General features: G+C 37.7%; 1 protein-coding gene, 1 long non-coding RNA gene and 1 pseudogene across 5 annotated transcripts in view; 1 reads left to right on the forward strand and 2 right to left on the reverse strand.

Annotated features, from left to right (window-relative positions):
- The window catches only part of LOC310725483 (SH2 domain-containing protein 4B-like), a 99,856-nt gene extending 74,884 nt beyond the window's left edge, over positions 1–24,972 (forward strand). For 2 of the 3 annotated variants that reach the window (XM_083540491.1, XM_083540492.1), the window contains exons 2-9: positions 17,087–17,307; positions 17,390–17,549; positions 17,780–17,927; positions 19,618–19,756; positions 20,013–20,307; positions 21,885–22,012; positions 23,168–23,388; positions 24,229–24,972. In XM_083540491.1, the coding sequence (XP_083396617.1) occupies positions 17,136–17,307; positions 17,390–17,549; positions 17,780–17,927; positions 19,618–19,756; positions 20,013–20,307; positions 21,885–22,012; positions 23,168–23,388; positions 24,229–24,321 (1,356 nt within the window). In that variant the 5' untranslated portion in view covers positions 17,087–17,135 and the 3' untranslated portion in view covers positions 24,322–24,972. The remainder of the gene's footprint in view (positions 1–17,086; positions 17,308–17,389; positions 17,550–17,779; positions 17,928–19,617; positions 19,757–20,012; positions 20,308–21,884; positions 22,013–23,167; positions 23,389–24,228) is intronic. The other variant, XM_083540490.1, reaches the window with a different exon arrangement.
- LOC310725504 (4-galactosyl-N-acetylglucosaminide 3-alpha-L-fucosyltransferase 9 pseudogene) lies at positions 407–5,420 on the reverse strand (annotated as a pseudogene). Its single transcript, XR_014538341.1, has 2 exons — positions 5,307–5,420; positions 407–1,846 (listed from the first exon to the last, which is right to left on the reverse strand). The product of XR_014538341.1 is annotated as a 4-galactosyl-N-acetylglucosaminide 3-alpha-L-fucosyltransferase 9 pseudogene (transcript).
- Positions 24,874–27,023, reverse strand: LOC310725542. The gene is made up of 3 exons (XR_014533396.1): positions 26,860–27,023; positions 25,959–26,552; positions 24,874–25,366 (listed from the first exon to the last, which is right to left on the reverse strand). It is a non-coding gene; the product is annotated as an uncharacterized lncRNA (long non-coding RNA).
- Positions 27,024–27,767: the final 744 nt, after the last annotated feature.

The following is a 27,767-nucleotide window of genomic DNA, read 5'->3' on the forward strand; positions in this document are numbered from 1 at the left end:
GTATCATACAAATAAATAGTTTAAAAATCATATATTGTGATTTCTGGATTTTTTTTTTCAGATTATGTCTCTTACAGTGGACATGCACCTACGATGACAATTTCAGACCCCTCCATGATTTCTAAGTGGGAGAACTTGCAAAATAGCAGGGTGTTCAAATACTTATTTTCCTCACTGTATATACATACATATATATATATATATATATATATATATATATATATATATATATATATAAATATATATATATATATATATATAAAATATTTATTTATATTTGTATATATAATATTTATTTATATTTGTATATAAATATTTTGTATATAAATACTGTATATATTTGTATGTATACACCGTTGATTTAAATGACATCATCAAAACTGATATTCATACTTTTCATTATGCTATTCAAGATATAAAAAAAAAACTGAAATCACTGAGTGAATAAATTAAATCAAACATTTTAAATATTAAGTTTTTTAAACAAAATTTCAAATAATTTTTGGTGATTGTAAAAACTGTAAACAAAAAGTGCATCAGTTAAAATGAATATTTTAAATGTAAAAAATCTTCTTTTGCACATTCTTATTATTAATAGAACAACACATGGCATTGTCATGAATAGCAACCCTTAAAATTAGGCATTTTCAGGAATCATAACCGACTTAGAAAGATATCTTCTCCCTGCCCAGATGATTTATAATGCCGTAAAGCTGTCAAACAATTGTTCAAATTTGTTCAAAAAAAAGGTTCTTCTTTATGAAAACCACCATTTGTAGATGTTATGTGCAGCTTTATACTCGTTGTGCCTACCAACATATTCACAGGCCTGACAGATATACATGGTAAACTCTTTATTCCACTGTACTAGATGAGGAGTTGCGGTCAAATGCCTTCTCCAGTCAAAGTAGTGCTTATAGGCTTCGTCATCTTTGTCCAGCTGAAGCAGAGTTTTAGCCAGAGCTTTAGCATTGGGGAAGTCTTCAACGTGAATGAAGGAATTACCCGGAACAAAGTCTTCATAATTCTGTCTCGGTGGTCCCATGACGACAGGGACAGTCCCAGCTGCAAGAGGACCATTTAATTTCTCCACAAAGTAATCCTTGTGAATGGAGTTCTCAAAAGCAAGGTAGAATTTACAAGAAGCCATGGTGGGGAAATAGTCTTCATCTCTCAAGCGTTTTCCAGTTACACGTCCAAAAACATGCACTTTGATGTACTTCTTTAACTGTTTGTAGTAAGTCATCCTGGTCCCTACTCCAGTATTACGGTCAATGTTGGACACAAACCAGCAGAGAAGCTTGTCCTTCTGTGGAATCACGATGTTCTCGTTTGGCTTTTTGCTGACAGTCAGGTGATGCCTCACAGAAATGTCACTATCCCGTCTGTAGGTCATGGTGAGGTTAAAAAGGTCCTCCAAGCCTGGGATCTTTGGCGTGTTGGTCGGCGATTCTACATGGAACCAGATCCACTTCTGAAACGGAGGTCGAGGAGATGGTGGAAGGTTAGACAGATCCTTCTTGATAGCTTTGTGAAAAACAAGTACTGCATCCGCTTGTTTGTATAGTTTTCTGTCTAAAGTCAATTGGCAACCATCTATGTTGTATATGGTTTTACAGTCATTAAAGTCCCAATGGTAATTTTCAGGCAAGAACCACAGCAGCAGGATGGGTTTTTCAGTGTTTGCAGGTTGAACATTGTACCGATACTGAGAAATGTTTTCAAGTGTACATTTTGGTGAGTTAAACTGAAAAAACAACAGGCAAGAGAAGAGTCCTACAAGCCAACAAGAGGCAAGCAGGCCAATTTGTTGTAGTTTAGATGTGATAAAAGTCATCTCTGGTTCCTGGGGGGAAAAAAGGCAGAAAGGAGTTATTATAAAATGTGTACCTCAGCATTGTCTAAAATCTGATTGGTCAAAAAAAGCACTGATTTATTATTCATTTAAAGCATTCTGAGCCTTATAATGCTTTAAATGTTTGAGAAGGTAGAACCAGGAAAGGGCAGACCAGCCAAGAACCAGGCTGTAGAATCATAGCACATATATTTGATATGATATTTAATTTTAGCTTTTAAAATGCCTACAAAACCTCCTGCTTGGGGGACAATGCGTAAAAAGCTTTGCACATGACAAAACCATGTCGAGAGGCCAAACATCCAGTTATGAATTAGACACATAACTCAAAGGTCAGCTTTATATGCATGTTAGCGAATTATTAAATGGTTCAGCACATTTGCAGGGCAGATAGTACAAGCAAATAACACTTGCTCGCTCATTTTACTCGTTTTGATTTATAGTCTAGCATTAGCTTTGGTTTATAGTCTGAGTAGAAGCTCGGTGGTGAAGATTTTAGACTTGAACAAGGCCCTTAGTAAGCCTTTTAAACCTTCTGCCAAATGCCTGACACATGATAATTGCAACACTTGTGCTGAATATCTAACATGCATCCAAACTTTTGGAATAGACTCTTACATTAGTTTGTTATCATGCTATTTTGAAAGCTGTAAACCAAATGCATGTCATATCATGTGAAATACAAAAACAGGCTAATGATTCAATTTAGGTTATAGGTACAGTGAGGAAAATAAGTATTTGAACACCCTGCTATTTTGCAAGTTCTCCCACTTAGAAATCATGGAGGGGTCTGAAATTGTCATCGTAGGTGCATGTCCACTGTGAGAGACATAATCAAAAAAAAAATAATCCAGAAATCACAATGTATGATTTTTTAACTATTTATTTGTATGATACAGCTGCAAATAAGTATTTGAACCCCTGAGAAAGTCAATGTTAATATTTGGTACAGTAGCCTTTGTTTGCAATTACAGAGGTCAAACGTTTCCTGTAGTTTTTCACCAGGTTTGCACACACTGCAGGAGGGATTTTGGCCCACTCCTCCACACAGATCTTCTCTAGATCAGTCAGGTTTCTGGCCTGTCGCTGAGAAACATGGAGTTTGAGCTCCCTCCAAAGATTCTCTATTGGGTTTAGGTCTGGAGACTGGCTAGGCCACGCCAGAACCTTGATATGCTTCTTACAGAGCCACTCCTTGGTTATCCTGGCTGTGTGCTTCGGGTCATTGTCATGTTGGAAGACCCAGCCTTGACCCATCTTCAATGCTCTAACTGAGGGAAGGTTAGAGTTAGGAGAACTGTTCCCCAAAATCTCGCAATACATGGCCCCGGTCATCCTCTCCTTAATACAGTGCAGTCGCCCTGTCACATGTGCAGAAAAACACCCCCAAAGCATGATGCTACCACCCCCATGCTTCACAGTAGGGATGGTGTTCTTGGGATAGTACTTATCATTCTTCTTCCTCCAAACACGTTTAGTGGAATTATGACCCAAAAGTTCTATTTTGGTCTCATCTGACCACATGACTTTCTCCCATGACTCCTATGGATCATCCAAATGGTCATTGGCAAACTCAAGACGTGCCTGGACATGTGCTGGTTTAAGCAGGGGAACCTTCCGTGCCATGCATGATTTCAAACCATGACGTCTTAGTGTATTACCAACAGTAACCTTGGAAACTGTGGTCCCAGCTCTTTTCAGGTCATTGACCAGCTCCTGCCGTGTAGTCCTGGGCTGATTTCTCACCTTCCTTAGGATCATTGAGACCCCACGAGGTGAGATCTTGCATGGAGCCCCAGTCCGAGGGAGATTGACAGTCATGTTTAGCTTCTTCCATTTTCTAATGATTGCTCCAACAGTGGACCTTTTTTCACCAAGCTGCTTGGCAATTTCCCCGTAGCCCTTTCCAGCCTTGTGGAGGTGTACAATTTTGTCTCTAGTGGTTTTGGACAGCTCTTTGGTCTTGGCCATGTTAGTAGTTGGATTTGTACTGATTGTATGGGGTGGACAGGTGTCTTTATGCAGCTAACGACCTCAAACAGGTGCATCTAATTTAGGATAATAAATGTAGTGGAGGTGGACATTTTAAAGGCAGACTAACAGGTCTTTGAGGGTCAGAATTCTAGCTGATAGACAGGTGTTCAAATACTTATTTGCAGCTGTATCATACAAATAAATAGTTTAAAAATTATATATTGTGATTTCTGGATTTTTTTTTTTAGATTATGTCTCTCACAGTAGACATGCACCTACGATGACAATTTCAGACCCCTACATGATTTCTAAGTGGGGGAACTTGCAAAATAGCAGGGTGTTCAAATACTTATTTTCCTCACTGTACCTGCAATGGCAGCTAGTCGTGAAAACGAGAAAACAACTTTTGTTATGGTGAGAAAATGAAGTCATGATCATGACAAAACAAGAAAGAAAAATATATTATCATGCATGGCCTCTTAGGACTTCCTATTTAAATTTTTTTGCATTCATTTAAGTTTTACCCAAAAACAACATGACAATCCAGCATTAGAATATGATTATGTCCCTGTTGAGTGAAGCAGCACTAAGAAAGCACTCTGATCATGTTTGGTCTGTGATATAAATTCGGTCTGTCCCCTGTGCCTTTTTACGTTCAGCATTTTTTTGTAAAAAAAAATTAATTAATTAATAAAAGGTATTTTTATTTTGCCAGTCTTTCATGGACAAACCTTCCTCATTCAAAAGTACTAGAAAATTACGTCATGACTTGAAATGTCAAGTTAATAATTCAGAATAGCAGTTGACAATCTGTTTAGTTTCCTATTAAAAATAATTATTTATTCTCACTCTTATTGCATGGCAATCAGCCTTAAAAAGTAGAAATTCATTTTAATTTTCTTTACCTTCCCCCAAGCGCCATTTTCTTCTAAAAATTATACAATTGGAAGGATCGTCAATTTTAACCTTCTGAGTTCAGTTACTGTAACCTTTCTAGCTAAAGTTTTAAAAGAAAGCCTGGATGATAAATCATGTCTAAAGCATGTTGAGTCATGCTCAAGTTCACAGGTGATTCCAAAATCTACTGGGTAAATATAAAGCACTATTGTTTAGATTCTTTCCATGGGAAAAAATGTAATTGATCCGGTAATGAAAAAAAAAATTAATTACTTGAATTATTAAAACAATACAATATTCATAATGATCTCACTCTTGTCTATGCATTTCCCAGGCTAGGAAAAATCCTTTCATCTGATCCGTAACACAGCAGTGTATTTATGCTTCCTAAACTGGCTTCGTGTAGACACCTGTCCTTGATTTAGGGAAATAATTATCTGCTGTCTCAAAAAAGCTAATACAGACACATGACCATTCAAGACAGCTAAACACAGGAATGGCAGGCATCATTATCAGCCAAATCTAACACCTGTTTTCTGAGTTACAAAATATCTGATGTCTGTTTCTCTCAAGTACTTACCTTTGTAGGGTAAATTTCCACTGGTGCCTTAGATTGTAGGCTCCAGTTTTATTTATGAAAGCGTGCACAGGTAAAAGACAGAGATTAAGAACCAGGAAGCAGATAGGTAACACAAGGTTTAACCCCTTCGCTCTTTGTGCTTGTATCATGTTACACCCACAATACACGCACTCCCGCTCTATCATCTGTCTAACATTGTTTAGGCTTGAGGGCTTTTTTTATTTTGTATGCAGTACCTGGTTTTAAACTAGTTTCGTGTAGGCTTGTGGTTCCAGCTTCTATTTTAAGTTTTAAAAATGGCACCTGGACCGTAGAGATTAACAAAAACTATGTACAAAGCAACAAAATGAGCAAACTTATTTCTTTTTTGTTGTTCGTTCCAATTTTTTTACAAAGTAAAATAGAAAGGTGTGACCCTGGATGATGACAAAGGTTGTAGTAAAGCAGATTACAATAAATTCTGCTTGTGCAGCTACAAGTAGTTTTGTAACACTACATCTATTTATTGCATAAATCAAACATGAATGTGATGGTACCTTCTGAACGCAGCAACTCTCCTGGTTTTAAAAAGGTGTGCAACCAGGTTGTGTAATGCTAATGTAACCACGTTATTGTGCTTTTTTTTTTCTATGAAATAGTTTTTACTGTATACAAATGGTTTTGTATTCAGGAACATACAGTTTGGCCTCGATTCTAAATGTTAAATATGGAGGAAATCAGGCACCAATCATCAACTACCCAAAAACCATCCCAAAATTGAAGCATGGTGGTGGCAGCATCATGCTGTGAGTGTGTGTTTCCTTCATCAGGAACTTGGCACTGGTCAGGGTTGAGAGAAAGCTGAATCGAGCAAAGAACAGAGATATACACAATTAAAAAACCTGTTCCACAGCACTCAGGACCTCACTCTGGGCTGAAGGTTCACCTTCCTATATGATAAAGACCCTAAGCATGCAGCCAAGTCAACAAAGGAGTTGCTTAGAGACAACTCTGTAAATGTTTTATAGTGACCGAGCAACCTGACTTGAATTCTATTGAACATATCTGGAAAGACCTGAAAGTGGCCACTATCCAACCTGACTCAGGTTGAGAGGTGGGCATAGCTGGTTGCATCATATCCAATGCTTTAATTTCTGCCAAAGGTGTTTCAACTTAGTACTGAGTAAAGGGTCTGAATACTGAATAATTTCAGTTTAATTAAAACATTTTTACAAACATTTATAGAATTTTTACTTTGTCATTATGGGGTACTGAGTGTAGATTAATGAGAAAATGAATTAATTTGTACAATTGTTCATTATTATTATTAAAGACAGCAGCAATAAAAATAATAATAATAAGAATCATAATTGTTTAGAAAAACTAAACTGTATATCAGCAATCCCCAACATTTTTTGCGCCGCTGACCGGATTAATGTCAGACAATATTTTCACGGACCAGCATTTAAGGTGTGGCGGATAAATACAACAAAATAAAATTATACACCCATATGACACTGGTATTTTCTAAATATAATAATCAGATATCAGAATCAGATAATAAAAAAACTAAAATAATGTAAGTTATGTATTGTTTTTGTGCAGCACGGTACCAATTGACCCGCGGCCCGGGGGTTGGGGACCACTGCTGTATAGGACATGCTTTTAGAAAATTATGGGAGAGATTGCTAAACAATCAGAAGAAATTAAAACAAACCTGTTGGGCTATTGCATAATTAAAAACTATTAAAGCATTAATTACTATACATCTTTCCACTAGATTGCTCTGCTGTGGACAAAAGAAAGTAAATGAATAAATTATGCGATGTTACCAAGGTTTATAAAATCTATAATCACAATAATATTAGTTACACTATATGGCCAACAGATGTATAAAATATTAAATGTCTTTGTATGTTGTTACATTACACTGGAACTAAGGGCTTTAAACCTTCTTTCTTTATTCGGCTCTTACAGAACACACATTTGCTAATAGTGTAGGTTTCATCAGTTCCCTGATGCAGATTCAATTTACGCCACACAAATTAAAAATACACCATATTTAAATTCGGGCTGAACTTGTAACATTGACCTGGATTTTCTATCCAAATAAGTATGCCAGTTAAACCAATACATCTTCACTCCAGTGCACAATAAGGATACCAGCATTTGGGATAAATACACTATGCCCACCGGGGATCCTCCTTCATGTCCACCTGCTTCTGTTCACAATTATAAGCCTCCGTGTGGCTTCAGCTGTACGAGTTGTAATTGCATTCATGATCTGACTAGTCAACAAAAAATTCTACAATGACCAAAAGCTAATTTCTGCATTTGAACCCGAATGTTGGAGCCATGCAAATGCTTTTTGTTCTTTATATTGCAATATTTATGATTCATTGTTCATTATTCTTGTTTTGCTTGCTTTAATCTTTTGATACATAGCTGGATTATAAATTTGTGCATGGATGATAACATCCAGTACCATTCAGGTTCATTCAATATGCAAACTAAGCGTGTCACATTTCCGTGTGTTGAATAAGTGTGGGGTTGTGGTTTCTAAGGCTTTGCATTATTTATTGGATATGTCAGGGGTTCAAACTCAGCACTGCCAAACTGCCACTGTAGGGCAGAAAATTAAACAAGGCCCTTAACCCTCTCGTCCAGGGGCACCATACTATGGCTGAACTTGGCACTCTGACTCCGAACCATAACATGTTGGAATATATTAAGTAAAGAATTCCACTGTGCTGTAATGTATTTGTGACAAATATAGGCTGTTTCTTTTTAATATGCTAGTGTTAGTTAGTGTTATGCTAATCTTTATCTACAGCAGATAGTGGTGTAAAAAATCATAGAACGTAAGAAAGTGAATATTTATGTTTGATTGACAACTAGATGTTGGTGTTCTTTAACCCTCTTAGATTAATCGGCATAAGCCCCGCCTCATTTTTTTCCATCTGCTTTTGTCACCACTTGATTTTCCTGTTTAGCACGGCATCCTTGTTTGCTGTCAAGGTGAATGGAGAATGGTGTAGTGTCATTAGGTGAAATTTATTTTCTCTAGATGGATGTTTAACATTACACATATGTACAGTTAGTTTCAGTGTCAAATGTAACCTAACTCATGTAAATGACAATGAATATTAGAAATCCATGAAAATTCACATTTCCCATGTTCTCCTGAGTATATCTACCAAACAGCACCCTACTGACCTAAGTTAATTAATTCTTAATTCATGTTGCACATGTTGGAATTTAGTGCATGTTGCACTTAACAATACGTTGAATTGGCATTTTTTTTGGAAAAGAAAATTCTTTCTGGATTATTGTGGAGAATTTGTGTAAATATTCAAAAAGCCAAACAACCCATTAGAATTTTTTTGAAAGAGCAGAACACTGATTTCTTTTAGAACTGAATGAACTAAAGGAAATGGATAGATAGCAGTAGAATATCAAGATAAACATGCCATTTTTAATTAAAGTGTGCAGTAATAGCATTAACATTAGCATTTTGTTTTTTTATTTAAAAGCCAATAAACATGGACCCCTTATCAATATTTGACAAATTTGAATGTAAACTACAGTATAATGATGTATCAGTGTAGCCCTTTTAACACATTAAAGAAACACATTTAAAACTAAATTGGAAAATGGATTTTTACTATTGCCAAGACACATGAGTACACTATTAGACTACACTATTAGACTACACAAGACTACACTATTGCCAAGACCACACATAAGCACTCAATTAGACTACTATTAGACTACACAAGACTACACTATTAGACTACAATTAGACTACACAAGACTACACTATTAGACTACACAAGACTACACTATTGCCAAGACTACACATGTGGTATTGTCAACGATTGGACTTACACAAGGGACTTGTTTTTGGCAAAACTGGAATGATGGAATGAAATCATGGTATTGAACTGGGAAAATATATTCCTGGTCTTGTAAAGGCTGAACTAGGATCATAGCTTAGAGTTTTTAAAGACTGGGTGTTGAATGGAATGAAATCAAATGTATATACAGTGGAACCCACTTATCTCGACCTCGGTTAACTCAACAACACTATTAAGTCGACGTTTTTGAATTGGAACCGCCAAATTCTCGCTTTGTCTTAGCATTTTTTAATGGTTATGTCGACTTTTTTATGTCGCCGAACCCCGATATCTTGAGCACAAGGGGGAAAAAATTTGCCATTTAACGTCAGTTATGTCGATCGGCACTGTGCAGCCGCAGAAGAACTCGTGAAAGTGGGGGGGAAATCAAGCCTTACAGATGCTACAGGTGTTGTATTGTATACTGGTGAATCTCTGCTGTTAGTTAGTGCACATATGCCTTTTGTTGGTAAATGTTATGCGACGAAAGCCGCGCTTGGTAGGAGCGTGGCGCGGAACATCGGATGAGCAGCAAAAGCATAAAATTAACAACGGCAGGATCGGGGGGAAATCCGCGATGCGTTTTGGGGGAAAAAAGCGCAGCTGTTGAGAGAGTGCCGGTGGGAAGGCACGTACCGGGATACACATGCGCGATAACAACGACCGCCGTGAACCAACATTTACCAACAATAACGGACGGTGAGAGTGTGGAAGTTTAAATAGGAGCTGGTGATGATGCTAAACGAGCACCATATGTGCGCGCTTTCAGAGAAAGCCGGCCGAGAAAGCACCTGCCACGCCGAAGGGGGCGTGGCAGGTGGATTCCTGACAGTTAACAAACATGTATGTACATTTGTATAGCATGTCTTCATCAAACAAATGGCAACGCTGTTGTGTAAAAAACCCTCCATTTATTAACGCACATCATGTACATAAAGAAATTTCAAGCACATTAATATATTGCCGCCATATTGATTTTCGTTTATCTCGATCATCGGTTATCTCGATGCTTTTTGGCAACCCCCTGGGTCATCGACATAACCGGGTTCCACTGTATTTGAGTATAGGCTCTTGTGTTTATCTATGCGCTGTTTGTATCGTCAGATTTGACTAAAACAACGTTTCACCATTGTTGGTGGAACCGGTGCTCTGGGCAAGGAAACAGGAAACAAATAGTTTCATGTATTTGTTTAGAATGTGTCAATGATAGGTAAGGACAATCTGCACTACAACACTTTCTTTTAAGTTGAACTGTGTCATGTTTGATGGGGGTTTTTTTATTTATTTTTTTGTTTCTTTGTATACTTTGCATATTTTGCATATATTCTGTGGGGGCCAATTGTCTGTCTCCAGTTGTCTTTCTCTCCCTTTTGAATTGCTGTGTCATTTTCAGTCTGGTAATATTGCAACTGGCAACCACTGATGATGTTCTACAGAAGCTTTCCTTTTGACATGAAAATCCATCCTGACCTCAGTGTTGGTTTAAATGCTGGATTTCTACCTCTTTAAGGCTGGATTAAACCTGGCCCAGTTTGAACCATGTCCCCAGAGGACAAAATAAAGCGTTTATTGTTGTTAACATATCATTCCGATTTCTCTCCAGACTTGTCTTGTCACTGTGAAGCCATGAGATGACCAAATAAATGCTCCACAGTCCAAAAAGCCAAAATCAATATCCTTTTATTTGCTGTTAGCCTTTGCTTTTTATGAAATGGTCAGTCCTTTCACGAGAGATCTTGTCATGAATCTCAAAATTCATGGCAATTGTAATACATATAAACAATTTAGTTGGTTTTATCATTTTTTTGCCACTAAACCCTCTAATAACCTTCATATTTTTGTGTATTCCAAATAGGAATTTACATAGTCCTACATATGGCAGTGTGTTAAATATCAGACATTACATTATGAGGAAAATATAGTAAACACATACTCTATAGAAAACATGGAATTTTTTCAACAATACAATAGGCCAGTTTTAATATCTGTCAGATCTCACCAGTGACATTTCCTTTTGTTCAGAAAATATTGACTAAGTAACATTTGTAATAAGAAACTGTTTTCAAGAATTCATGTCCCTTTGTTTAAACATCATGGCATTAAGATTTTTGGGGAGAAAATGTAAAGCAGCAGTTTAGATGCATTTTTGTTTTTCATTTGTAATACAATCAAAATTCCCAAAAAGTTTGACACTGTGTGAAATGTATAGAAAAAACAGAATGATTATAAAATTTCATCAATCCATTTCTTATTCACACTAGAACATAGAGAACATATCAAGTGTTTAAACTGGGTATATGTAGAATTTTAAGGGGAAAATAAGGTCATTTTGAATTTGATGGCTACAACACATCTAAAACAAGTTGGGACGGAGCAACAAAAGTCTGGAAAAAGTCAGGTCAGGACAGGTCAGTAAGATGATTAGGTAAAAATGTGAACTGTGAAGGCCTGTGCTTACAAATCCAGTTCCTTACCATACAATTGTCAAATAGTTGAATATTTCATCATTTACACTGCAAAATATTAAAGATTTTGGAGAAATCTCCATGTGCATAAGGGACAAAAGGGCAAAATAAAACGTGATCTTTGGGCCCTCAGACGGCACTTCAGTAAAAAAAAAAAAATTAATATTTATATAATTCTGTAATGGAAATCACTGGATGGGTTTAGTAGCAATTCCCGAAATCATAATCAGTGAACACTGTTTGCCATGTCATCCACAAATGCAGGTTAAATCTCAACAAAATCTCCCCTTAAGAAGAAGGTATGGGTAAAAATGATGCTGCCATCCTCTCTGGGCCAAAGCTCACTTTATTAGAAAACTTTATTAGTCAGACATATTGAAATTTGTATTTCTTTTTGGAAACTGTGGGACAGACTGAAGAGGATAGTGACCATCTTATTTATCATCAGCACTTAGTTAAAAAAAAGCCACATTTCTGATGCTATGAGAGTGCATTAGTGCCTGTGGAACAGGCAGCTTGCACAGTTGGAAAGACACTATTAATGCTGAGTTGTATGTACAGGTTTAAAATGGCTTTTTTAGGGAAGGCCTTTCATATCGTATTTGAGCAGGATCATGATAACTGCATCTATTATAATAGCATGACTTCATAGTAGAAGAATCTGGGTGCTGAACTGGCCTGCCTGCAGTCTAGATCTTTCACTATTTGAAAACACTTTGCACATCATTGAACGAAAAATACAACAAAGGACACCCAGAACTGTTGAGCAGCTACAATCCTTTATCAGACACATATGGGACAACATTCCTCTCCCAAAACTTTATCAACTGGTCTCACATTATTTTTAAGATGTGTTGCAGCCATCAAATTCCAAATGACCTTATATTTGTGTTTTTTGTTTTTATTGTATATAACATGTATTTCTGAGATTGCAAATTATTGCATTTTGTTTGGATTTACATTTTAGACAGTTTTTGGATTTGACATATCTCAAATAGAAATTGTCTATGATTTAGCAGAAAATATTCAAATAGTTTTGTTTTCTGCCATCAGCACTGTCACAGATACTGGAATTTTAAGTTGAAATTTTCCCAGCGCTTAACCATCTATGGTTATTTTTTGTCTGACAACATTCCAAATACCAAGATAATACCTGCCTAGTTGGCTGCCTAATTATGAAATCTCTCTACAAGACACATCTACCGTTTTTTCCCTCAGGCAAACCACCTCATTAACACTTATTTATTACAATACCTCCACAGCCACAATGTTTTTATGCACTACCTCCCACATGCACATATCTGTATATAAGATCTGTCAATTCTGCATATTTTAATGTGACTATAAATTATGTTATAACTGTTTTCTTATTTTTATTTCATATTGTTGCATATTGAAGTTACTGTCACTAAAACATATTCTTTATATGTGACTACACTTGCCAATAATACCTTTTGGATTCTGATTCTTCTTTCAAGAGAGAAAAAAGGCTGTTGAGGGAACAAGTATATCAGCTAGAACCTGAGTAACAAACAAGGACTTAACTCGTCATGGACATAAAAAAAAAAAATCCTAAATGTTTCTACACTGCTCTTTAATAAATAAAACATTTTAATATTAGAAAGAATTACAGTTCTATCAGGATGTTCTGTTATAGTAAACATTTTTAGAATGCTGCTGTTATAGAAACTCAATCTAACATGGGACTGGGTTCCCAAAACCCCTGGGAAATAAACGTGTTTTTTGAAATAAATGTTTTTTTCTGTGGTTTAAGAGGACCTATCTGCGGTCTCTTTTGATGCCTGACATTCTATTTTTTTTTATGATATCTTATTTCTCTGCTGCTGAATATTTAACTCAATAGCAGCTAAGTGAACCTGAAGCATCAGATGTCTCAAAAATGTCTCATGGTGGATATACACTGCCCCCTGTCTTTCACAATGCACACATACACATATCTGTATCATTTTTTCATTTATATAAAAGTGTATTGGCTATATATATATATATATATATATATATATATATATATATATATATATATATATATATATATATATGTGTGTGTGTGTGTGTGTGTGTGTGTGTGTGTGTGTGTGTGTGTGTGTGTGTGTGTGTGTGTGTGTGTGGGTGGGTGGGTGGGTGGGTGGATGGATGGATGGATGGATGGATGGATGGATGGATGGATGGATGGATGGATAGATAGATAGTTTATTATTATAATTTTATTTTTTTTTTTGGGTTGCACAAGCCAGTGCACTATTAGTCCGGTCCCAAGCCTGGATAAATGGGGAGGGTTGCGTTAGGAAGGGCATCCAAAGTGAAACATACCAAATCAATCATGCGAATCGCAAACCTGAATTTCATACCGGATTGGTCGAGGCCTGGGTTACCAGCGACCACCACAGGTATCGTTAGCCAAAAGGGTACAGGTGGAAATTGGGCTACTGTCGGCCGAAGGAGGAGAAGGAGAGGAGGAAGACGTCTTTAGAGACAGCAGGGAAAGGAGCAGTGCAGGAGAGTGGAGGTTTGGGTTGGTACTATAAATGTTGGTACTATGACTGGTAAAGGGGGAGAGGTAGCTGATATGATGGAGAGGAGAAAGGTAGATATGTTGTGTGTTCAGGAGACCAAGTGGAAAGGGACTAAAGCCAGAAACATTGGAGGTGGGTTTAAACTGTTCTATCATGGTGTGGATGGAAAGAGAAATGGTGTAGGGGTGATTCTGAAGAAAGAGTACAGTAAGAGTGCAGTGGAGGTGAAGAGAGTTTCTGATAGGGTGATGAAAGTGAAGCTGAAAGTTGAAGGGATGATGATAAATGTCATCAGTGCTTACAAGTCGGCTGTGAGACGGAGGAGAAAGAAAAATTCTGCAGTAAGTTAGATGAAGTAGTGGAGAGTGAACCTGGGAATGAATGATTGGTGATTGAGGCAGACTTGAATGGGCATGTAGGTAAAGGGAACAGAGGTGATGAGGAGGTGATGGGTAGGTATGGCCTTAAGGAGAGGAATGTGGAAGGGCAGAGGGAGTAGGGAGCAGGTTGAGAAGAGCCAAGAGAGGTGGAGATATGTGATGGAGAGAAGGGAAATAAAAGTCAGTAGGAGTAAGACAGAGTACATGTGTGTGAATGATAGAGAGGACAGTGGAGTGGTGCAGTTGCAAGGAAAAGAGGTGGTGAAGGTGAAGGAGTTCAGGTACCTGGGGTCAACAGTGCAAAGTAATGGAGAGTGTGTTAGAGAAGTGAAGAAATGAGTGCAGGCAGGGTGGAGTGGGTGGAGAAGAGTGACAGCAGGAGTGATTTGTGATAGAAGGGTATCTGCGAGAGTGAAAGGAAAAGTTTATAGGGCTGTAGTGAGACCTGCGATGTTGTATGATTTAGAGACAGTAGCACTGAGTAAGAGACAGGAGGTGGAGCTGGAGGTAGCAGAGCTGAAATGTTGAGGTTTTTGTTGGGAGTGTCGAGGATGGATAGGATTAGAAATGAGTTTATTAGAGGGACAGCGCATGTAGGACGTTTTGGGGACAAGGTGAGGGAGGTGTGATTGGGATGGTTTGGACATGTGCAGAGGAGGGATATGGGGTATATCTGTAGGAGAATGCTGAGGATGGAGCCACCAGGAAGGAGGAAAAAAAGGAAGACCAAAGAGGAGGTTTATGGATGTGGTGAGGGAAGACATGCAGGTAGTTGAGTTGAAAGAGGCAGATGTAGAGGACATAAAAAGTAAAAAAAAAAACATTAAAAAGTTCAACTATTATGCTTATAATATATTATCTTTAAAAATAACATGTTATAATAGTTGTGTTTTTCGACCGTTGCTCAAAGTATATATGGAACAGTATTTTTTATATACTATTTACCAAAATTAAGTACTATATTTTTTTAATTGATATTGCAATAACAATTATTATATTTTCATTAAATTGTACATTTACACTCCCTGGCTCCTCCAACCACCAATCTCCCTATCTCATTCACACACACACTGGTCAAGTTACACTGGGTTCACTGGTGTGTGTCAACAGGATCCTCTAAACGCCGTCATTTTGCCTGTACATTGTTACCTGTAGGATTCCTTCCATCTGGTTAATTCTTTTTGGTTTCATCCTAAAGCATATTAAAGTCATCGTCATACTTCGAACACTTAGCATGGGGTCATTGCGTTATGGAAGTGGGACATCAGTTTCACTAAGATACAACTGGATCCTCTCCAAACCCCACTGACAGAGCAAGAAGAGAAGGGACAAGGCACAAAGGGATTTAATAAGCTTTCACTCCTGCAACAACACAACTATGGAGACGGAGTGACTCCGACAAGGTGGCATTAAAATATGATTATAATTTAGAATATTCATATGTTTGTATGTAGAGATTTGGCTAAGAGATTTTTATAGAGTGCATGCTTTTTTAATAGTGTTTTGAGAACTGTTGTTTCATGAATTGTGTCTCTTAGAGTTAGACATGTCCTCCATTTTGATGCCATATGGCAACCAGACCTGGTGGTCTCCAACAACTGCAAGCAATGGACAACAGTACCAAAATAAAAATTTTGAACAGCATTATTTAGCTATTACATATATGTGGTATATAGCACCAGCAAAAAAATCAACACACTGTCACACATCAGGTGGGTGAAAAAAATTATTTTATGGCTATGAAAGTGTGGATCAGAGTTAGCAAAGGTAAGGTAGGTGATGTGGGGGCAGTGGGAGCATTATTGCAATCTTGTGATAGCACCGATACAGCATCATAACACCAGGAATAGCTGAATCTGTAATATTTAGAAGCAGAAAATAAATGTATTTAGGGTTCGACCAGCTTCTTCTCACTTCTCACTTGAAACCTTATCTTTTATCTCCTCCTGGCATGCTCCAGAGACAGGGAGCAGTTGTGGCAATCATCTGTCCCTTGGCTGAACATGACAGTGGTTCTAAGCTTGAATCCTGGATAGGCATGATCTGTGATAAGGCTGCAATTGCCCATCATTAAAGTTCAACCCGAGATCTCAAGTCAATTGCTAAGGCAAACTGGCAACAGTGTCTGTAGCATTGGAACAGCCCAGCTGTACTGCTGTACTGGACCCCTCTGTGCCACACTTAAAATGGGAAATATTTTACAAAGAGGATCCAGTGGGTTTTGTGGTAATTGGTGGTAATTGGGTAATACACATAGCACCTGTTGGACAGTTCCCTAAAAGGGAAAGGGCAAGGGCAGCAATGTGGAAAGGCAGCAAGAGGTCCCAATATCTTCTGTCCTCATCCACAACCAGTTCCTCTGTAATGTTCTGGGATGTGTCCTTCCACACTGGTAGTGCCTCTGGGTATGAGTTAGCAAAATCCATAATCACCAGGATGCTACTGATTATTTATCCTTTAACAGCATAGAACCAAGTTTTCCATTCCATTCTAGTTTTCAATTTTTTATAATGTTGGTTTTAATAGACCTTCTTCATCTACTCCTGCTGAAAAGACCCAGAGGTCCAAGATCAGGATGATGCAAAGGATTCTCCATGAAATGTACGTAGAGCCGGAACTGTTGTCTGAGCTGAATGAGGAACAAAAGCAAATCCTCTTCTACAAGATCCGCCAGGAGCAGGTCCGGCGCTGGAAGGAGCGCGAGGCTCGAGAAGAAAGCTCACAGAAGAGCTCTGGTCTATCAAAAGGTGAAAAGCTTGTTAACGGCTATAAAAGTACAAACTACCAAGCTGCTCTCAGGTCATAATTCATGTGTGATATTGTCCACAGGAGAGCGAAAGCACATTCAGTGGCTCCATGGCATTGATAGTGAGGTGTGGGTATGGGTTATGGGTGAAGCTCCTGGAGATAGAACTTATGAACAAATCATCAAAGAGCTGATGGAGGAGAAAGCTCGAAGGCAGGCGCAACTTGAGGCCCAGGAGCTTTGGTGAGTATATATAAAAAAGGAAAAGCAGCATATGACGGGAATCGAATTGCTCAATAATGGCAAAATGTCAACATGTCATTTTCTCTATTGTAATTTAGCACCAAATTGAAGTCCTTGTTAGAATATTTAAGATGCGTCTTCATCTATAATATCTATAAATTTCATTGTATGGCAGTTTTAAGCATTTTTTAGCAGCATTAACCAAAATGTTGTTTCTTTTTTCCCTTAAGGCGAACGAAAGAAGCCGAGATCAAGAAAAAGTTCAGGGACGCAATCGCTAAAGAGAAGGCACGTCTGGTAGCTGGGAAATGGAAAGAGGAAGCAGAGGACAGGAAGGCAGCCAAACAGGAAGAAGAGCTCATTCAGAAGGAGCTGAAGGTGAAGATTATTTTATAGATGCTTTGATCTGGTGTAATCCTGCATTCATTACATCTGCAGCTTTTTGGATATTTCCCAAATTTTGCTTCTCACCTGATTTTTACTTTAGAGAACAAAATCTCAATAATAACTGCCTTTAAATCCAACCATTTATAAGACTAAAAATTGCCTTTTTCTCAAATATATTGCTGGATTATATTAAAAAAAAATATCTAAAAAAAATGATATATATATATATATATATATATATATATATATATATATATATATATATATATATATATATATATATATATATAGAGAGAGAGAGAGAGAGAGAGAGAGAGAGAGAGAGAGAGAGTATGGTTTTCATAGTATTTATCAATGAATATGAATGAATAATACGACTTCTTACCTCTTTATTCAGCAGTAAAATAGCACTTGATCCAGCACATCATATTATTTAGTACTATATTATTTTATTAAGTACATCTGAGGTCTCAATCTGAACTCGATTTCAATATTAGCTTTTATTTTTGCCAACTGGTTTTGAAAAAAAAAAAAATATTAACGAGATATGAAAAGGCTCTTGGGAACAAGAGCAGGCAAGTTGATAGTTTTTCACTGTCGTCTACTTTATTGCTCTCCACTAAGGTCTTAATGTCCATCAATGATTCAGGGCCCAGTAATAAGATCTTCTAAAGAAAAATATTCAACGGCTTGTTTGTCTGAGAGCTATGGCCAGGTGTGCTGAAAAAAAAAAGCCATTAAACATTGGATGGTCTCAAACCATACAAGATTTCCCGAATAATGAGGGAGAAATGTCACACAGAGCTCTCATTGCTTATCATTTAATAACCACAGAATTCTTAGCTCAGCTAAACATTATTTATATATATACTGTGTATATATATTAACTTGAGTAATCGCAACTTAATCGCACATTTTTATCTGTTTTAAATGTACCTTAAATTAATACTTTTGAAGTTTTACATTTTAATACTCCAATCAACATGGCCATGGACAATTTGGATGCTTTTTTCGAATGTATGTTTGTTATTAATGAAACCAGACTCAATATAGAGCATGAAGACAAAATATTCTTGTAAATGTTTTTAAAGTAATTAAACTTTCTTTTGGCTTCTCTTATTAGGGGTCACCACAGCTGATCATCCGTATTTGTGATCCGCATGTTAGATTTTACCCCCTTCCTAACGCAATCCTCCCCATTTATCCGGGTGTGTGACTGGCAGAGTGCACTGGCTTGTGCATCCCTAATGGCTGGGTTTGGTTCCCTGGCTGCGGCGGTAAGAGCGCCAAATCCTAACCACCAGACCACCAGGAAACCCAAATGTTTTTAAGCGTTTCCACACGGACGGTTTTAATTGTCGATTTGAGACTTGGCGCATGAAGAAATCGTGAAGAAATGTGTGTTGCGATGGTTTTAATTTTACCTCTATTATATTTATTTATTTATATTTGTAATAACTGTTTTTGTTTAGCCCTCCATTTGTGTTTCCCTATTTTGCACCATGTAAAGTAAACAAAAACTACTTCAGGCCCCCAAGCTTTGTTTCTGTAATGAACCATAAACCATTCGATGTGTGTTAAGCAGCATTGTCAGCGTTAATGCATGTATCAAGCATGCCTTTCTATGCCATGGAAACAACTGATGTTTTAAAATGATGACCTTACTTTGTTTTGCCTAAAGAGACGTGAGGAGGAAGAGAGGCGGAAGGGAGAAGAAGAGGTTCGGTGTGCTGAGGAGAAGCGAGTCAAAGAGCTGTTCATGTCGCTACAACAGGAGCAAAAGCAAAGCGAACATGAGGACAAGGAGTGGGAAGAACAACGTGAGTACCTTGCAGCAAGCATCGCTTTTATCAGTTCTCCTTTCATTTGCATAACCCTAGACAAGCAATGGTTTTCCTGTGTTGGAAATATTCACTTTTTTATTCTGTTAAATTAATAAGACAAAAAAAATTTATTGGTGTTACCAAAATTCCTAAAAAACCTTTTTCTTAGAAATTACAAATATTTTACAAGCCTGTGTGTGTATAGCTCTTTTTGCTTTTTATACCAATACTTTTATACACGATTACATTCCAGTGCAGCGCTCCAAGGCAGCAGATGTGGAGATGATGAGGAAAGCACGCTGGGCCAGAGATGAATATAAGCGCCAGTCCATCCGAGCCATGGAGAAAGGTCAGTTCAAGCAGCAGATACCTGTAAGCAGGAGACACAGTGCAATCGAAATAGAGACAGCAGCCAAATCAGAGGATCAAGTCCTGCCTTGCGACAAAGATCGTCCCCGACCCAGCCTCCAGCCTGCAGATCCTCCACTTTATCGCCGAAGACAGAGCCGCAAAAACAGCAGCACTGCAGCACTGCCACTCATGGATAGGTGACTTTAACTATATTATCTTTGTTTTTACGGTGAATGACATTCAGTAATTGAATCTTAGGTTAATCCCCTAAACCTGCCAATAATTTTTGCATCTTTGGCAACAACACAACAAGCTTGGCAGACCTAGATTGGGGTATTTTCTGCCCAATCCAGTATTGAGGATATCTCTGTATATTGCTCCAAACACCCCCACAGCATCATGCTGCCACCACCATGCTTCACTTTTGGAATAGTTTTGGTCAGGTAATGAGCAGTGCATGATTTCCTCCAGATATAAAGTTTAGAATTGAGGGCAAATAATTCAATCTTGATTTAATAAGACCAGATAATCTTGTTCCACACAGTGTTAGAGTTCTTCAGGTGCCTCCAAGCAGGATCCATTTGTTTAGCACTAAGGAGATCAGTTACGCAGATCGGTGGAGGGCTGCAGTGACGGTCCTCCGGAACTTGAATTATTTTCACACAGAATCTTTGTAGCTCAGTCAAAGTGACCATCAGGCTCTTGTTCACCTCTCTTCTCCCTCGATTGCTCAGTTTGGCGGGGCGACCAGATTTCGAAAGAGACCTGGTTGTGCCACACTTCTTCTTTCAATTATCAATTATCTTCTTTCAATTATGGAGGCCACTGTGCTCTTGGGAATCTCCAATGCAGCATACATTTTTTTGTAGCCTTTTCCAGATTCTTGCAACATTCTTGACTTTGAGCTCGGCAGGCAGTTCCTTTGACTTCATAGCTTGTTTTTTGCTCATAAATGCATGGTTACCTGTGAGACTCTCTATAAAGAGGTGTGTGCTTCACCAAATCAGGTGCAATCAATAATATTTTCACAGGTAGACTCCAGTCAATGTGTAAAAACATTTCAAAAATTATCAAGAGAAATGGGAGGTGTCTGAGCAAATTTTTTAACTGTTGTTGCAAAGTATCTGAATGTACATGTTATTTTTCAGGATTTTTTTATAAAAAAAAAAAACAAAAACAGACATTTCTAGAATTATCATTTTGTCATTATGGGGTACTGAGTGTAGATTAATGAGAAAAAAAAGTATCTGAATGTTTGTAGTATCAGGCTGCAACATAGGATTTTTCCGAATGCACTGTACAGTATATTCATGGCAAACTTTTCTTGAAAAAAAAAAAAGGACTCTATAAAACATGAACAATGAGGGTAACGCCTGTCAAGTAGCAGCAAACATATAATATATATAAACAACTTTGTGGACACCTGACCATAAAATTGGTATATGCTTTTTAAACATCCCATTTCACATTTAGTCCCAGTTTGCTGTTATAATGACTCCCACTCTCCTGGGAAGACGTTCCACCAGATCTTGTAGTGTGCTTGTGGAGATTTGAGCTCAATCTAGGGTTAGATCTTTTTAGCAGGATCAAACTGTTTCATTCTAATCCATGTAAACCATATATTTATGGAGTTGGCTTTGTGTACAGGGGCATTGTCATGCTGGAACGGGTTTTGGTATCCTAGTTCATTCGAAGTGAAAATTTCATTCTAGTACGTCCAAAGACATTCTATACAAATGTACTATTTTTACTATTCTTTTTTCCTCCATTGCAGCCCTGCCTGGGTTCGTGCCCCTCGTCCTTGCTCTAGAGAATCGATCATACTGTGGTTCTGTGAGGACCAGAAGCCGAAGAGGGCTGGATTTGATCGGAAAAGCAGCACCATCGCCACATGGTTTCATGGTAAAATAGCTTACAGGTGTACACTAAATGGATAAAAGTATTGGGAAACCTGACTTTTCCAGCCATATGTGGTTCTTCTCCAAATTTTGAGACACACAATTATATAGGAGGTTTTTGATGTGGTAGCATTAGTTTTCCCATTACGAGGAGAATCTGTTCCAGCAGGACAATGCCCTCAACCCTATTAAACGGGATTCATTGGAACAGTGCTTGCACTTTAGGCCTCCTCACCTCACCTCCATCATTACCTAACTTTACTAACACTCTTGTGACTGAATGAACACAAATCTTCGCAAGCATGTGCACTTCAAAATCTAATGGAACATCTTCTCAGAGCGGTGGAGCTTTTTAAACAATAACAACAAATAGGTATGTAATGTGGATTGGGATGTTCAAAAAGCACATACCAATCTTATGGTCAGGTGCCCACAAACTTTTGCACAAACATCATCCTGCGTATGCTTAATACACGCTAACCTTTTAAAATTCTGCTTATACTGTCACTCCTGATCTGCGAAAAAAACTTTGAAATGAAAACCACCTGCTCCACACCGTGTGTGTGATTGTGTTCAAGAAATGACGGGGGTCTTTCAATTATTCAGCTGTTTTACTAGGCTAATTACTGGCTAAGCACTGCGCTTTTGTGTAGTACAGATGGATCGTAGAGTGTGACTCTTGTTTAATAGACAATAAAGCTGAGTCTAATGCGCCCTCGAGTGTGTGAAATTCCATCGGAACATGCAGCTTAAAGCACTCCTTTCATGCCTTAATGAAGAGCCCTCGAGATAAGGATACGTACACACCAAGATACACCAATCACCTTCGAGCGGAGGGTAAGAGTTACACCGACACGCCTGGTTCATGTGCTCTACGTAGGAAACATGCTAACTAGAGCACTCAACATGATACGCTTATTCTCCAGCTGGGAAAGAGATGACAGGATAACAGTGTTGTTGTTGTTGTTGTTGTCGTTGTTTTTAGCCCAATTTGGTTGGCATTTGTTTTTTAGGAAATGTTAACATAGCTATAATAAAATATTAGAATTTTTCTATTTCATATCAATAGGTTTAAAGAAGAATGCATTTTTTGACTTACCAAAATGTAAGTCTTTAAACATTGTTTTACACCTACGTTTAGTTCTTTTTCCTTTTCCAGGAATAATTACACGTGAAGAATCAGAGAAGTTACTGCTGAACAAACCTGAAGGCTCCTTCTTGGTGCGGGTCAGTGAGAGAATTTGGGGTTACATATTGTCGTATCGCACAGCCACCGCCTTCAAACACTTCCTGATTGACGCCTCGGGGGATTATTACAGTTTTCTTGGAGTGGACCAGAACCGCCACGCCACTCTCTCTGACCTTATCGACTTTCACAAGGTGGGATAATAGGAGTGAATCTCTTCAGCATTCTTCAAAAGGAAAATCCAACATGTTCTAATTGCATATTAATCTTTATAGCTGTGTGACATAATTCTGCACTGCCTTCTGGAAATTGCATTCCAATGTGTACACCATTGTCTCCATTATTTTTATGTTGGATAAATGTGTTTTTTAATATCACTGGAAAATAGTGAAAAAAGGAGGTTCTTTTTGGGTTTTTATAGGATTAACAGACCAAATAAAAATCCAGTTGGTTTAAATTGTAAAAGTCTAATTAAACGTTTAAGGTATAACGTATGAGAGCTATTCTAACTGTTCTATAGAGATCAATGTCCTCCTATGGAATAAGAGCATCACACAGTGACTCACATTTTCACTAAACCCAATACCACAATACTAATGAATGCTTGAATCTGATTGGCCAGAAGTACACAAAATGTAATTCTGGTACATACACATAGGGGTTTCCATAGCAACAGCACAAACACAGTGACGAGCCATATAGTCTAAGACTAATAACTGAAACTGATTAACAAAGCCAAACCTATAATCATCGATGTAGCTGTTAAACTGTCTCTGGGAGTGAGTGTGTATTTGGAAAGAGGTCTGACTAATAAATACGAGGGAGATTGTGAACGTGTACGTGTGAACTGGTAGTTGGAAACCATGTTGAAGGCCTTTGTGACTGTTTGAAAATGGAGGTTAAGTCTAAAAGTGACGTGGTGAAGAAACAGTGTTTATAGCAAATATCAAATGAATAAAATTTTTTTTTTTTTTTTCGTCTATCATATGCACTTCATTTTAGTAAACTCAGGATTGAATCTTCTTTGCTTTCAGGAGGAAGTCATTACCACCACTGGAAACGAGCGGTTAAAGGAGGCATGCAGGCCTACTGCGCCCCCTGGAGACTACGGAGGACTTTTTTCATAATCAAAATCTTTTACAACCGTTCTGAATTCATTGTTAGATATTAGTCTCTATAAGATAATGTATTTCAAAGGAAATTGAAACTTGGCCACTTTGAGTATTGAAAAAAAGACTATATATTTTAAATGCATAGAGTGGAAATATAAGTATCTAGAGCAGGGGTGTACAGTCTTTTTCACAAAGGGCAGGGGTGGGTGCAGGTTTTCATTCCAAGATTGGACAAACCTGCTTTAGTGGTTTAGCCACAATTAATTCTGCATTTGATTTCAAGGTCGTAGCTTATAGTTTCCCATTATTGACTAGAACAAACTATAATTTAGGTCAGAAGTTTTTTTTTATTTTATTTTTTTTTTTTCAATAAGTAATGTCAATTCAACAACAAAAAATTTTTTAAAAAGGCTTTTCTTTATCTCTTCATGCACTGATGGGCAATCATATGCAAATCAGAACTTGTGAAAAAAAAAAAAAAATCTGAAAATGAAACTTGTATATATAGTTTAATCCATCCCAAGCATGAAGTGAAACAGGAACAGAAACTGCAAAAAGACTCTATAGTTTCTGCTGAAAAAGTATAAAGCTTTATTAACTTTCACTGACAAAAAGCAACTGTTTAAATGCACAATCCACTAACTATTAAAGACATTTTCTTCATTAGGGTGTGTTTTATAAATCTTTCTTTATGCAGCAGATAACATGTGGAACAGCACTGGGTGATCTTTCTACATGCACTGGTCCAGGCTGGTGCTCTGGATCAGAGGTGTGGAAAGCGCAGAGTGACTCAGGCGGCACGTGTAGGTTCTCCCAGAGCTCCAGCGCTGCTTGCTGAGCTTCAGAACGCTGGTCTGGGAGAACGTGCCGTCGGCTTGGCGCTGATACGGACCCGTCTGCACTTCGTCACCCGTCACACTGCTGCTGTCCTCAGACCAGGACATGGTAACACCTTCAGGGTAAAAACCCTGAGCCACACACATCACACTGACATCACTCTCAGAGAGCAGAGAACCAGAGGGAGCCAGGAGGAGCAGGGACGGAGGAGACGACCCACGAGCTGCAGAGGACAACAACAATTTTAAACAACTTTTCAAAATGGAGACCTTCAGAGGTCAGTGAGAGTGACATTAGTGTTGATATGGACATTACACTATGAATTTCATTACAGTTATTTAAAAATTAAGTAATAAAAGTAATTGTCAATTATTTTTATAAAAAAAAGAAAACATTATATGAACAAATTTAATTAGCTTTTTGTAATCATAATAGATTATTTGATTTGTTTATTGATTCATTCAAATTAGTAAATAAATGATTAAAAATAACAGAAACGTGAATGACAGAGACACAAGATTGTGTTCAAATATATATCGATGAAAATATAATTTTCATTGAATTTCTCAATTATATCAAAAAATATATATATTTTAAAATAAAATAATAATAAGATAATACTATTCAAATAAAAAAATGAATAAACTTATACAAATACAGTTTAATATTATTATTTGACTCTAATACAAATAAAAACGGGGCCATTAAATGATATTTTGAAAAAAAATCAATTAATCCACCAACTGTATCTGTTCTTGTGCAAATGAAAAGTAGTTCTAATTTTTTAATAAGTTCAATAAAAGATTATGACTCACCGATCTTTAATTCGGTGCCTCCGCCGATGCTGCCATGCCACTGTGTTACAGCTTCATACAAAAACCTGGGCACAGCACACTGCTTCTGTGCAGATGGAACACCTCAATGTTCATAATACTGAGGCTCAAAGTAGCAAATAATGAGGAATTTCATCCATGTAACCCTGAGAAAAACATTAGGAACTTGTTTTCTAATTATTCCTGACCAGGTTGGAACCTCTGGATCTACTATGATGGATCTTCAGGGTGATTGAAACACTCAGGAGTTTTTGTAAGAGTGGCTCTTTGAACTGCAGCACTGTGATGGTTGTCGCAAATGATGCAGCCGCAGTAATACACCGCTTCGTCCTCAGCTTCCACTCGGGCAATGTTCAGGTACTCGTCCAAACCGTTGTTTGTGTATGTGAATCTACTGGACAGACCACTGGCTCTGGTGGCATCAGCTAGTACAAACTTTGGAGTCTCTACCGATTTCTGTTGGTACCATGAAAATAACCCAGCTACCACTATCCCTCCTGCACAGAATCTTTACATCCTGTCCTACATTGACATTCATGATCTTCTCCTGGGTCAGATGTACGATGGCCTTAAACCCTGTGGAAAAAAAACAAGAATCTTTAAACTATGCATAGAATCTTAAGCTCTCTCCGGTAGGATTTCTCACTGTGCCTGAGAACTCGACACTACTTTTATAACTTATATACGATAATTTATACAATATAAACATGAGATGATGGAACCAGACACTTGATAGCACTTCTTATGCTTGGGGATCCTGCTGTCTTTTGTTGAAATGATCTGAACATGATGAACATAATAGACATTTTTTATATATAAATGTTTGCAGATAACAAATCAAGCGTGAACATTTACGTTCATGTTGGAAAGAAAAACGAATTACCTAAGAGTGAGAGCAGGAGTCCAGCGAGAGCAGCAGTGCTCAGGAACATCATGATGACAGATGACGGTGTTTAGAGAGAAGACACGAGTGTGTATCTTATGTGCGACGACTTCTAAAGATGTTTGAGGTTTATAAGGAGAGGCAGCACACTTTGTCTCACATGTAGACACACACACACACATTTCAGCACATTACCGCGACTCCAAATTTGCATCATTTTTAAAAAAAATGGGTGTGGGGTGTTTGTGAAAGTGAAGGAGTGGCTAATAGTACCAAGTATGTATTTTTTTAGGTTGTTGCTTTGGGTGTGGGATTTATTTTCATGCTACTTTGCCAAAAGCTGTTGAATTTGCAATTCTGATTATTTAGAAACAGCTTAACAGCAACTCTGGCAGTAGTGCAGCTGCAAATCAGAGGTTTATATTAATGCGCTTTGGTTTGTTTCAATAGCATTAAGAACATAGGCAGAATTGGAGGGAAAAAATGGCAGGATCTTTAATAAATACTGATTGTTAGAAATCTGTTTTGAACTAAGAGAAATGTACTTCAGAACACACAGTTAAAGGAAAATTAAAAATGTTTCGTTGTTTATGTACCTGTCCACCACCTGATAATTTTTTGCTTATTATATATTTATTTACAAAATGAAGCTAAATTTACATTTATAGCATTTGGCAGATGACCACTTATCCAAAATGACTTACAATTGAGCAAGATAAGGTGAAGGGCCTTGCTCAAGGGCCCAGCAATGGCAGCTCGGTGGTGGTGGGAATTTGATCTGTGACCTTCCGATCCAAAGTCCAATGCCTTAACCACTGAGCCACCACCCCCAAAATCAATCATCAATGCTAATACACTCCTTTTTTTTTACTTGTATCAGGCGTGAACACTGCTGTCTGTTAGTGCTT

The sequence above is a fragment of the Silurus aristotelis genome (genome assembly GCF_946808225.1).
Source record: "Silurus aristotelis genome assembly, chromosome: 4".
NCBI lineage: Eukaryota > Metazoa > Chordata > Actinopteri > Siluriformes > Siluridae > Silurus > Silurus aristotelis.